The 14,051-nt window shown below is 41.1% G+C and overlaps 1 protein-coding gene across 6 annotated transcripts in view; it reads right to left on the reverse strand.

The window, feature by feature from the left end:
* Positions 1–14,051, reverse strand: part of CNTNAP5 (contactin associated protein family member 5) — a 298,841-nt gene that overhangs the window by 146,921 nt on the left and 137,869 nt on the right. For all 6 annotated transcript variants that reach the window (XR_015698843.1, XM_087732313.1, XM_087732311.1 and 3 more), the window contains 2 exons: positions 11,350–11,534; positions 7,915–8,058 (listed from right to left, as the gene is read on the reverse strand). Coding sequence is in view for 5 of the 6 variants with exons in the window: in XM_087732313.1 (XP_087588439.1) it covers positions 7,915–8,058; positions 11,350–11,534 (329 nt within the window). In the remaining variant the exon portion in view is untranslated. The remainder of the gene's footprint in view (positions 1–7,914; positions 8,059–11,349; positions 11,535–14,051) is intronic.

Raw genomic sequence — 14,051 nt, forward strand, 5'->3', positions numbered from 1 at the left:
GTTCACTGTCTGCCACAACACTTAAGACAAGAGTGCAAGCACCCAGATTTCTGTAGGTGGAGTGCGGTTGCAAAGGTGGTTCTTGTTCAAGACGTTGAATGAACAAGTGACAGCATATTACAGCATTTTAAGGAAGAATCAGATCCTTTCCTATTAAAAAGAAAATGGAAGAACACAGTTGCTAAGTGATGAGGATAAAAGTGGATTACACAGAAGATCCTCTGAGCCATAAGCCTCATCTAAAAGTGACTGGAGTCTTTCCAGTGACTTCTGTGGGACTTCAGTAAAACCTGTATAACTTTAATGAACCATTTCAGTCTTTTCTTGCCTTTCTTCATGTAGTATTATGTACTATTGAATGAAGACAGAAGACTGCTACAACACCACAGTCAGGGCAGCTGGTGACAAGTTTCTTATACATCCTCCTCTCTCTCACTGAATACTAATCAAGAGCAGTATGTATTTGGGAAATTATTCAAATTGACAGCTGAACTGAAATCCTCAACATTTAGCCTGCCAAAGGATATAGGCCAAGATCACAGCTTGAACAAGAAGAACAATAAATCAGTATTTCTGAGCTCTCATTCTACCTGTGGGTTAGAGCATCAAATGGGCACTTACTTTCCTCATTAATCACTCTATGGATACTATCCAATAAAAAGGATATCTTGTTTTCTGCAGAGGATTAGAAAGGAAGATTTTATATGACAGGTAATGGGACTAAAATCCCAGGCCTGGCTGAGATACAAATGTGGTTAAACTGGCAAGAAAATCTCCAGCTTGGAAACTCGAGGACTATTTCTATCTGTGAAGAGACTGAGGTTGCAGGCGAATTTGCAAAGAGAGTAACAGAGGTAAAAGGTGACCTCTGATACAGTTTTAAAAGGATAAGATGAAAGATTGTCATTCAACTCTGAGCAACTGGATTTTAAGAATGGGGGAGGTCCCTTCAAATCCTGTTTTTAAATTAACTATCTCAAGCAGAACTGATGTCAGGAGACCCACATAGATTTCAAGTGCTTCTCAAATCAAGACATTGCTAAGCACTGAATGAAAAGCAAATCAAAGTGAGATACCTACTCCAGCCTACTGACATACTGGTAGCAAACTGTCTTCAAACAGGATGTGGGAGCACCAAGACGCACGGTGTTACTTGAGTTAGGACTAGTCCACTGAGTGCGCAACTAGTCCATCCCAAGAGCTCATACTTTAAGAGAAGTTCCTATACTGAGGTGGGTTTCTCTTTCTCTGAGCAAAATTTCATGATGGAAATCTGAAAGCTTACCTGATCCAAGTTTCATTGAAACTAACAAATCCTTGTGATAATCACCCCTGTGATAGAGAACTGCCATATCTTCGCTCACTCTAGGTATCACATAGGTCAATAAAATGTTAATTGTTTATCACATTAAGTTGTTTACATTAAGATAATGTTCCTATGTCGGAAAAAGTAGCATTTAACAAAAAAGAAAGCTTTGAAAAAATTGAAACATTGTTACTGTGACAGAATGAAGGATGAGACGCTTGGCTAGACATTCCTGGGTGTTTTTTATCTTGGACTCCTAAGCTGACTATGTCACTGGCCAGAAGTGGAACAAAGGATTTTATAATTTTTATGCCCATAGTAACTGTACATTATTGTTTCATTATATGGTACAATAGCTAAGAGTTGCTGACAAAAAATGGGAGCAAATATAGAGCTAATTTGGAAAAATCATATATCATTTGCTTCAGAGAGACAGGAAAAGGGAAAAAAGAACACAAGACGAAACACCAAAGAAAACATAGACCACTTAATATTTTCCTCCTTTGAGCAACAAGAAGGAATGAAGCCAGCCTTTCAAATTCACCTTGCCAGAAGTAAATAAGATAGATGTCTTAGATCAAACTGGCAAATTAGCACAGTCCAAGCCCAAATTTTGTTCCAGTTCAAGGTAAACTGATTGACAGCTTATTAGGTTTTATTACCTGGAACAAAACACAGCAGCAAGGAGGGGAGTTTACTATTATTCTAATTATTATAATTATGAAAACAGAGCCACATCTACCTTAAAATACAAAAGTGCATAGAAAGCAATTACTACCTTTTTTATTTATTAGTTTTCTTTAGTATGTTTTCCCCTTTTAAATTCCAATCATCTGTGTATCATAGCACATCACCAGCCTAAATAGTTGGTATGAACTGCACACACTCCAGGCTCTTGACTGTGACGGGGTCAGCTTGCCCCTTTCTGTTATGCCAGGCAGCCAAGTACCAAGCAGTTTCCAGGGCCTTAGCAACTGGAATAAGACCTTAAAAAAAAAAGACATTTAAGCCTTGGCTTTACAGCAAATTACATTCTCCCCCATTTTCCCTATCCCCTGCTAACTCCTATGACAATAATTAGCCATCTCTCTTGCTGTCCTACAGGGACTAACAGCTTTATCACCTCCCGCCTTGAGACATCCTCCTCTGCTCAGCAGGTCCTAACTGCCCTATTCACTCAATTTAACTACCCAGATAATGTAATAAATTAAACTCTGAACAACTGTTTCTAATCTGTAATTTGCTGAAGGCTGATGACTCTCAAAAAGGCATTGTTTGCTCAAAAACGTGTCAATTTTTTCCCCGCATATGTCAACTAGTATTATAAAAAAATATGGCCTCTTTCCTCGAAAGACTTGCTTCACTTGTGGTCATCACAACTATCAAAATCCTAACAAAGAAACTTTTATATCAAGAAAAGGAGAGTTTATTATTGCAGCTACATGCTGGATTAAATATTTACAGACTGAAAGCCTTTAGAATTGTAGGCAAAGCCAACTGAAATCAATGGGAAAACTGTCATTTAAACAGACTTTATTTCAAGACATTGATTGAGGTGACACAATTTCTTTCAAAACAATCCTGTTATACCATTCAGCAACAATAAAATGGGATCTTAAAATGAACTCTGTTTATATAGACTTTCTTACTATATAGACTTTCTTACTATCCCACATTACATGTGAAGAGACTCATGTGAAGACCCAGAGAGCAGAGAGGAAGACAGAAGAAACCATACAAAGCTATTTTTATAGGAACCAAACATTTCTGGAATCTGAGTTCACTTGCCTTATCTAAAGAATGGCAAATTCAGTTCTCTTTTTAATGTGCATGTGTGACTCTCACTTTCATTAAATAATTGCACAAAACTTTTTTTTTTTTTAATAAATTGAACTTAGTCCTATAGGAACTTGTGAAAAATGTCACTAAATAGTTCCAACATTTTCTATTTATGATTCCTATAGTCTCATTGCAGTGCGAAAACTAATGAAAAATGAAAAATAAAATTAAAAAAAAAAAGATATATCTAACTCCTAGTTCTTCAAACCCTAGTAGGGGCCTTTACAAATCACCAGCCTAATATTCACAGATATATCAACGCTTGCAATAGCACTTTAGTAGAATGAGACATGTGTAGACAAGTAAATTCTTCTCAAGATGAAGGTATCTCAAATCAGCTTAATAAAATAGCATGTTTGGATTCTCTATAAAGGGAATGAATTATTAGTTTACATTCTCCTGTCACTAGGTATCTTTCCTTGCTCTTTGATGCTGGCAATTGGCTATTTCCCTGAGGCACTATGGTGATGCATTTACATGTCACCACATCCCTTGCTGTGCTGAATTGTCACTCCCAGATTCAACATGGCAGGCCGACGTAGAAATTCAAGCATATCTAAGGGCTGACAACTTCTGCCTTACAAATATCCTGCACTCCTCTCAAATTAGTGCAGGGTTTGCTCTGCTAAACAAAAATACAACTCCAATTCCTATTAGCCAAAGGTAACAGAAGGGAAAGGGGGACAGGGTTTTCCTCAATTTCAGCGAGTACGTAGGGTGGAGCATTGAGAAGATCAAACACAGCATCTTTTCATGACCTCTTCATTTCTTTTCTTCAGCTAGACAGCTTCTTATTTTGGCATCACAAATAAGTGACTCACGAAAATATTTAAGACACTGGCCACAGGTTACATTAGAGCAGTTTCTAAAGGTGCAACCTGAATCTAGCAGTAGGTAACCACTGGTGGCCAGAATACTATAGCTATTTTCAGGGTGCCATAGCTATTTTTCTCTTAACTACTTTATCAATTCTCAATGGATTTCTCTTCCTAGAACTTGTCCCATCTCCTCCTGCATCTACATACACTCTTAACAAGCACAAAATAATTCAATGAGGACTTCACCATCCCAGACATCAACAGGTCAAATATCCTTCTGTGAAGGACAATCTCCCTTCTGCTTCTTGTTAATGTGGCTCCTACTAGTGTATTTTTCTGCCCCTAACTACTTGCCCAAGAAGCGTAACTGCTGTACAATTTCTTATAATGGGCAGTCTGCACTTCTTTTGTGCTGAGAAGACAGCTAGTAAATAGGACAGATCTTTAGATTATTATTTTAAAGCATTTTCTGAGGTTTCCCAAGAGTCCACCCCTATGACCATGACAGTGGTAATTACAGAAATTTGACTTCTCATAACCTCTTGCAATTAAAACCAGTAATCGCTTCAGAGGGCAAATAAAAGATCCCCTGTCATTTCTCTACATTCAATGACCCAGAGGAGAGAAAAAAAACACAACTAAAAACTCACAACATGCCATCAGGCACAGAAGAAACCCGAGAGAAGATAGATAGCCTGTCCAAATAGACAGGGCTACCACATATACAGGTGTGCTGGTTTTGGCTGGGTTATAGTTAATTTTCTTCACAGTAGCTACTATGGAGCTATGTTTTGGATTTGTGCTGGAAACAGTGTCGATAACACAGGGATGTTTTTGTTATTGTTGAGCAGTGCTTACACTAAGTCAAGGCCTTTTCTGCTTCTCACACCACCCCACCAGTGAGTAGGCTGGGGGTGCACAAGAAGCTGGGAGGGAACACAGCTGGGACAGCTGACCCCAACTGACCAAAGGGATATCCCACACCATATGATGACATGCTCAGCATATATAAAGCTGGGGGAAGAAGGAGGAAGGGGGGGACGTTCAAAGTGATGGCGTTTGTCTTCCCAAGTAACCGTTACGCGTGATGGAGCCCTGCTTTCCTGGAGATGGCTGAACACCTGCCTGCCGATGAGTAGTGAATGAATTCCTTGTTTTGCTTTGCTTGTGTATGCGGCTTTGCTTTACCTATTAAACTGTCTTTATCTCAGCCCATGAGTTTTCTCACTTTTACTCTTCTGATTCTCTCCCCTATCCCACCGTGGGGGAGTGAGTGAGTGGCTGTGTAGTGCTTAGTTGCCAATTGGGGTTAAACCATGACAAGAGGTTAAGTATCAGGCTATATAAAAATGGAATTCTGAAGGCAAGGTCCAGTTCAAAGAGACAGGCTGCCTCGTTACCTTGAGATGTCTTCTCAAGGGGATTTACTGCAAGTCTGACAACTGCAAATGAGTTACAGAAAAAAACAGGAGGAATGATAATCACAGCCACCACCCAGGAGTACGATACATAGTACAGTACTCTGTTATTGACAACTTGTAGTTTCTTCCTCTGACTTTAAATGTGGCTGATTTGAGACCATTATTTATATGGATGAGGACCTACTTCATAAGAAGAAATCTATACCTCCAAAGCTGATGTATCATTCTCCTGCTTGTGTGAAATATGTCAACAGTAAAAAAAACAAAGTTGATGGGTATGAAAATCCACAAGTTTAGCTCACTGACTGTGTCAATGTTCACAAAGGCACACAGAATGAAGCAGAGACCGAGCGTTGGAGTCTGCCTCCCTTTTGGAGGTTAAAACTAGTGTCTCTGAGCATTAATGGCTTTCTAATCCCAAACCGGCCAGTTTGTCCTCAAATATTTTTTGTTAGGAGACAAAAGTATTTTGGGGACTAACAATGCAGAACCATCTCTGGTGATCTCCAGCTTGTGGGGATGGAACACAAGCACACAACATGTTGTTGGAAGAAGTGATTCCAAGTCCCTGCTATATTTAACTATTCTTCTCTGCTGTCCCTTTCATCACATTTCCACTCAGGACAAACTTAGCAACTATAAAGACACGAAGCAGAGAAGCTTGCAGCTCCCTGGGGATATGGATTGTTGCTTGAAAACCTCAATGAACTTGGAGTAAAAGCATTTAGTGCAGAGAAAGTCTGGCAGGCAAAAGACTACATTTAGCAAGAACAAGTTATTTTAATTTGAGTAAGTAAATTGCTAAGGAGCGGGGAAGAGCAGGATGATGGGAGAGGGAGATCAGCCTGTGGAAGCTGGAAGCACCTGAGAGTTGCTAGAGGAGATAAATAGATGTGAAGGAAAACAACAGATTTATGGGTGCTGTTTCCTATAGAAGGATGTTCATCTAAGATTACGAGGCACTGTGAGTGTGGCAACCTTTCCATGTACTTTGCATACAGAAGTGTCACAGACACAGCACATAGCAGCTCATAAATCTTGCAAAATGCAGTACAGCAGCCAGCCTTTGAAAACTATTGTGTTAAAATTATCACTTCTGTAAGGGAGATTGAAAGATGGGGGCACATCCCTGCTACCTTAAATTGACGAAAGAAGCAGGATTCCTAGACCTTCGATCTAACATTGGCTGAATCAGGCATTGTCATAACAGAGTTTCATTGCTTGAGGCCATGTTACACCCAGACAATACCCTTCAGAGAAAAAGCGCATTACAAAGTTTTTCTTTTCCCCTTTAGGAAAGCATTCCCACTACCCAGCTGGCAAAACAACCAGCTGTTTAATGACCTAAGAAGCAGACCAGGGATCTTTGCTCCCCTTAGAAAGTAAGCTGAGGGGAAGAGCAATTTAACACAGTTCATGAGATTTGTGCCTTAGAGTCCCGAGTCAGAGCAATCAAACTTGAGGTTATTAAAGCAAAGTCTCTCAGTCCCAGGCTAGGGCAGCATCCCAGAGGCAGTCTTGACTGTCAGCAACACAATGCAGGACTTCTCACCCATCACCTTTCCATTTTCCATTTCCCTGTGTGTTCAGCCTTGCCCTAGGCAGGGAAAGTGAGGAAAGGAAGGACTTCTTGTGATCTTCCGGCTTGCTTTGTTGTAGCTTCAGTCTGCTTATACACATTACTACAAACTAGAAGATGCCATGAGGGTGAGAAGCAGTTTCACCTCCACGTTCTCCAAAGATACAGTATTAGCCAGAAGGCATATATCAAAGCATGGCACAGGAGTGAGGCACAAGCTAAACAAAGAGCTGAATTATTTACAATTTGTCAAGGCTGCATGGGAACGTACTGTTCCCTCTTCTTATGAAATAAAATGTTCTTTATTTTGCTCATGATATATTTAAACATATCAGTAATTTTGGACATTATTAGGTGTGAAGTTACATTTATGATTTATGTTAGCAGGCTGGGTAAGACTGTAGTTCCTTTTGTTTTACCTCTACCATCCCACATTTAGAGACAGTAGTACCAGGTCAATGGTTCTCAGACCTGCCAATATACTGAATATAAGGGGCAGCACGAAGGAAAATATTTCCAATAATAAAAGAAATAGTTATTCTTCTCTATAATAACAACTCAAATAGCAGAATAAATTTTTGCTACTACTGTACTCCACAACAGTGATGAAGAATGGTTCAGAAAATAAGATTTTATCTGAGTTAACCAGAAAAAAAAGTCTCTATGACTTCTATCATGCCATCAAAAAGACACATTTTAATCTTGGAAAAGAAATTTAAAAGTTTCTCCAAACAAATTCTAATACACCTGGAAAGTCAGAAAAATGTATTAACTTTCACGTGTCTTTCAATAATTCTCACCACAGCGCTGGCTGGTGTTATCCTCAGCAACATCATTTTAACAAGCTAATTATGCCCATAGCTACCTAAATCTGAACTCCAGTCATTCAGTGCAGCCAGCAGCACCAACAGCATGGAAGTATAGAAGGAAAGCATACATTATGTCTCTTACCACAGTATAGATCTGAGGTTTGCGCCTTTTTGCCAGGTCAATTATATTGACTCCGTTGTAATAAAGGTTCTCAATGCACCCGTGGAAATTTTTCCTCTGAAAGGTTCCTGGTTTCCCTGGGACGGGAATCCCTCCGAAACTCAGCTTTTGGAAAGAATAAGAACAGTATTTAGTTATTACCCCAAAAGAAAGAGGGCAGAGCCCCACTCCATGCAGCCAGCCAGGGTATTATCTAAGAATCAAGTCACATTAACAGCATCACCTCAGAGCACGAAGCAGGGTCTGGCTGCCCAACAGGGGAATTACATGTTGCATAGCCTTACAGCTGTTGGAGAAACACCACTGCTGCAGACAGCTTTTAAGTACCTTGACATACCACTTCACCAACCTAGCACCACCAGCGCCCCACCCAGGAACACCCAATGCACAATTTAATGTTCAAACGGTCTCCAGCCCACAGCCCCCACTGGCCTGGAGGCTGCCACCCAGCAGCAGACCATGGTGGCCGTGAACCACTGAGCAATGGCAGAATAAACTCTTCCTGCCCACAGAGCACTGAGTTTGCCTGTGAGCTGGAGTCACCCCTTTCCACCAAGCATGTATCTGAACAGTTCTGGTTTCAGCCAGTGGAGGGTAGTATCACACACACAAACTACCCCATTTGCACCTTGCAATCGTTTTCCCTAAATTTCACTTTGATTTGGTCTTTACAATACTCCTACGTGGTATTCGGGACTCAGCAGTGTAATGGAGAAGTTCTGCAGCTTACACACTTAAATAAAACTTAAGCTGTGCTGTTGTCTAAGCACTAGAAGATGTTAGTATTATGCAGATTACAACTCATCACTTAACTAGAGGGCTGAAAGCCCTGGAAGGATAAAGAGCCTAAGAAAATAAAGCTTCCAAAATCCTTGGAGCAGAATTACTTTAGATTCCCAAGAAAAGAAAGAAGGAAAGGGGGGAGGGAGGATAAAACAAACCACAACCCAAAAAACTTCTGATAATCCTATTTTCATTTTCCAGATGATACAGCTCGTTTCTAATTAGCTCCACTGGCCTTTTTGGCAAAGTCTTCCTGGTGGTACCACTGGGTTTTTATTCTTTTTTCCCATTGCAGCCAGCAGCATTGTACATGATATAAAGCAGGTGGGGATCCTGCAGCCACCACACTTCATAGGGCTTCCAGTGCATCAGGAGCTGTGCTGCAATCCTGCTGCATCCACTGCAGCAAGGGCATGCACTGCTGTGCAGCACCACCTACACGCTGACGGCTGCTGGAACCTTGTCAGCCTTATTCCTCTGTCACAACTCCTAATGGGTCGCCTCAGCTCATTATTACAAAAATAAAGGGAAATTTGGAGTTATTTTTCCTCCCACTCCACCTTACAAGCTGGGATACACAAGCAAATGAAACATGCCTGGATAACCTTGAAAGCACTTCTTTGAAAACAAGTCCTTAATGAACTTGCACCTCAGTTGTATTAATTGATCACTTCAGATGAATAAAGAGTGAACAGACTGCTACTTTACATCACTTGCAGGTTTGTTATTGGCATGAGGGGTTATGTGGAGGCGATGTTTTTTTCCAGTGAGAATCATTAGTTCTTCCTCAAAACACCAGACTTTCCTTCTTTCATGTTCTATGCTTTAAGTCTCTTGCTTAGGGACTCTGTACTGGGTTTCAAAACCAGAAGAAAAATCAATATCGATTATACCACTGCATTATTAAGAAAACAGTTTCCTTTGTGATTGTTAATAATTTTAATTACCAAACTAATGGTTTTATTACCCTCAGTAAGGCCTTTAATCCCTAAAGTGTGCTGAGATAAACTTTCAGTAGACTGTATTGCTGAAATGTTTGACTGAAAGATTGTCTCAGTGCAAATGGAAAGAAAACACATTGTGTGAAAAACTAAACACCAGGGGCCAGGACTGAGTGCCACAGAGGTCAGAGGTGATGCTGATTTACACCAGCTGAAGATCTTCTCTACCATGCTCCCTGTTTTGGAATATCTGGAAAAATGTTCTGCTTATTACATTGGAGCCTGAGTTTTCCCTAATTGGCATCAACCTTGTAGCAGGAAGCAAGGAATTTTATTACTTTGAAACCAGGAAAGCTGATGACTCAATTGTTTGGCTTTTCTCAACTCCATCTTAAAAGTCGTTACAGCTTTGGCCCTTGCTAGTTCAGTCTGAAGCTGTTCCAGAATCTCACTGCTCAAATGTGCTGTCTCTACTAAATGTGCTTGTGATTTGGTACAGCAGTGCCAGGGGACAGGTACCACTCTCTCCACCCTGGTTTGTGCAATGCAAAGAAGGGAATTTCAGCTGGAACATGAGAGGAGCAGAGAGCAGGCACCTGCCACTGCTGAGCTGTCTGCTTTTGTCCCTTGGGTGTGCTGGGAATTGATCCTTTCCAGAGAAACGAATCCAAAGTGCAGAGGGGAAACTTGTGGTCTCTTAAGCAATGAACCGTGTCAGCTCAACGCATCCAGACAGGGTGATGGCTCTGACTGTGCAAGCATGACCTTGTGACTTGTGGGCTAGCAAGACTCAGTAGACAGGCGTGTGGGGATAAAAATGAACATGGGTAATTTGCACGCAGGTGTGCGTTCGTGGGGGGAACAGATGAGGAACTGCCTTGCATATAGATATGAAGATATAAAAGTTTAAGGTATTTTTTACTGACTACCAGCTATAAGCACTGAACTGCTGGAGTGATAGAAACTGCACTCTGCCACACCTTGGCCTCAGCACAAGGGAGCACACGAGCCTCGGGTTTTATGGGCAGGCAGGATGTTTCCTCTGCTCAGTCCTTCCTTGGCTGAGCTGCTCTGACTCCCTAGACCAGGATGCTCTGCACCACAACCCCAGATGTGAAGGGATCTGGGTGAGAGCTAGTTGTCTTGACAGTCATGCTCAGGGTCTTCCATTCCTAGTAGGAAGACAATGGTCTTTAGCTGCTCATCTCTATGTGGAGAGCTGTAATCCGAGCAAATGGTGGCTGGATAGAGGCACAACTCAGAGCTGGTATCCCATGGTCATGTCAATCAGATGTAGCGATGGTGCACAATGATCCCATTAAAATCATATTGGAGACGATGACACAACACCTCTCCCTACAAGTGCGGTCACTCCCTGAAGATTTGGCTAGAATCCAGGCTATACCTTTTAGTTTAGTTCAAAGTCTACCATTCTTTGAAGTGTAAGCATAATCCAATGTATATTTGCTCAGAGACTGGCCATTTTCTGAGACTGTCATATACAGAGTTGCACTGGCATAGTGTATATTTGTTAATTATGAAAGGAGCTCTCTGGGAAGGAAAGATCTTTGCTGGAAAGAAACAGCTCATAGTGTGGTTGTTTTCCATCACATTTATGTTATACCAATTCAGTCTCATCTCCTAGGTTATAACCTTAAAGGGCTTCACACACCTCATAATCAATATCCAAGTGATCTGAATCCCCCTTCGTTCGGAAATGCTGGGTGTGCTTGTCCACTGTGAAGTTCACTTGCTTGTTGAAGCGCTCTATGAGAACCGAGTGCCAGTGCTGGTCATCCAGGAGGCTGCCCAGGGTGACAGACATGTGGCTGTTACTGAAGTGCAGGTTGGAGTCCCCTGGAGAGGTAGAGACAGGCAGAAGACACCAGTTACCTCTAGGCCCTTAAATGAAGTATGGGGACTCAAGGGGAGCACAGAGCAGTGCTCCTAGATGGAAACTGGAGCTCTGCCCATCAGAAACAGACCCTTGTCAAAGCTTGCCTTAGATTCTTTGGGCCTCTTATTCATACACACGTGTATACACACACATACATGTTTTTCCCCTGAAAACCTTGTGATAAACCAGGAGGTTTTCCCGATGCCGCACCCACACATTGTAGCATGCAGAGGATTGCCTCTCTGCCTGTGCCCTTGGTTCTGCTATGCATTCAAGGCCCTGGTGTTTTAAGAGTTCCCTTCAGGTTGCACCAAAATCTCCTGTCTATTCACATTAACAGACCACTCCTGACACTTGAGTTTCAACTATGTGCTTTTTGTATTTTAACAAGAAAATTGCACCTGTCCATTTTCAGAGAAAAAAAGCCGCAAGTCAGTGAAGCAACATGAATGCAAGTATTTTGTTCAGCTCAAAAAGATTCTTAAACCTGGCCTAGATCTCCAAAAGTTTAGATCAAGAGTCATAAAAATATCTAGGCCCTAACCCTGTTGATTTCAAGCACTCTTCTGTTTTCCAGCTGGCTACACGTCTGAACACTTCAGAGCCTCTCATCAGAAGGGAGTATGTGTCCTTTTTTATATTCCAGCAGAATGGAGAGAACACATGCTCCAAAACTGTCAGGTAAGATGCAAGCCGATTCAAGAGCAGACATCAAAAGCCTTGCCCATGACATATGAATGCACAAAGAGGACTTGAAATGGCTAAAATACGTACATTTGGGGCTACTGCTGAAAGAAAAAAAAAAAAAGCCTCTTATCTCAGACTATGTATTTACAACAGCATCTCCTCTGGAAGAAGTAACATAATATATTTAACTATACTGTGTTCTTATCCTAGTATGAAACATTTGTAAGAGGAGGACAAATCAATGAGTCAAAGAATCCCACAATCAGAGACTCGGGATGTAGCTGCTTGGTCCAAGTAACATCCAAATACCAAATCAGGAAAATGCTGCATTGTCATTTCTACTCTTTGATGAACTAAATAAATAATAAGAAAGAAAGAAAATACTAGCTGGAGATTAAACAATTAATGAGCTTATGCAAAAATGAAATCCAAGAGCTGTGGAAAATTGTTACTGACATTTAAAACAAACATAATTAAGCACAAGGGCAAAAATGCAGACAGAATTGTCTATGAGTTCTGTTTTAGTACCTCCAGTTTGCTCCCACTAGTTTATGACTTCTTTTAATTCCCTAAGTCATAAACAGGGGACTGAGATACTGCACCATTGCCTGCTTTATCTGCTCTAGACAAACTTCTTAAAGTGTCCTGGAATTGCAAGTCTGAGATCTGCCCCTGCTAATACTATACATTACTGGATGCTATATCTCCCGTTCTTATTAAACAAGCCTTGGCAGTCTAAGCACCATGTACATGAACTGCAAATGGCTCAGATTACTTTATTATCAAAGTTATTAAGATTGAACGTGGCAGTGAAAAACTTGGACCTTAATTCCCTCCCCTCCTTGCCCGCACCCCTGTGGTTAACAGAGAGAGGGGTTTTGTTTCAGCTTTCCATGTGGATGGGCTCATACTGAGGCTTTCAGACCACATTCAATACCCAAACAGGGGAAGTGCAGCTCCTGTGCTGACCAAAGTACAGCAATGCAGGCATGGAAACTTGCCCAACTCAACCCCCTCAGTATGAGAAACGTGAGTCAGCAGGGACTGCTGAGGCCGGTACCATGGGTCACCCACAGATGAAGCTGACAAAGATTTTGCAGTAAGGCTGGGAGAGGGGGTATGATCATTCCTACTACAGTAGCTCCTGGCATTATCAAAGTGCTTTAGTGTATTTACCAGTAAAAAGCAAGCATCCTTCTATGGAAAGAAATTAAGATAGGCTTTCATCTGTCCCTCTGATCCAACATGATCACACAGTGATGGCCTTCCAGATATTCACAGTTTTCAACAGAAAACATCTCCAGAAGCAAGGCAATACCAATTTTGACCAGAATGTTTTCATTAAATTCCATATTCTCAGCTCAGTTCTGATCACAGAATAGAAAAAAATAAGACACAAACCAAAAATAAACCTTTTGCACTCCAAACCAAACTTTCTGGGAATGCTATTCTTAATAATAATAATAATAAAAATAAAAAAGGAGGAAGGGGAAGAAACAGAATATTTTTTTTTTTTAAATTACTGTTTGAAAGCATCATCAAGCAAAGGTCAAAACTTCAAAAGTAGTCACTGAGCAGCTCAGCCTTGGTCAGCACTAGTTAGAAAAGCCAAGGTCCCTTCTTGGCTCAGCTATCATGTACTCCGTGACATCAGTCAAGTCTATTTTCTTTTGCTTTCCCTCCCACCTTCTCTGACCTGTATTTAAGCTGAGAGTTGTCTGAGGCACACAGCATATTTTGTTGATCTCAGCTGGAGTTTCTAGATACTGCCTAATATAAACAACAGATTT

Source organism: Nipponia nippon, unplaced genomic scaffold (genome assembly GCF_047370975.1).
Source record: "Nipponia nippon isolate SJK-2023a ecotype South Korea unplaced genomic scaffold, ASM4737097v1 scaffold_5, whole genome shotgun sequence".
Lineage (NCBI taxonomy): Eukaryota > Metazoa > Chordata > Aves > Pelecaniformes > Threskiornithidae > Nipponia > Nipponia nippon.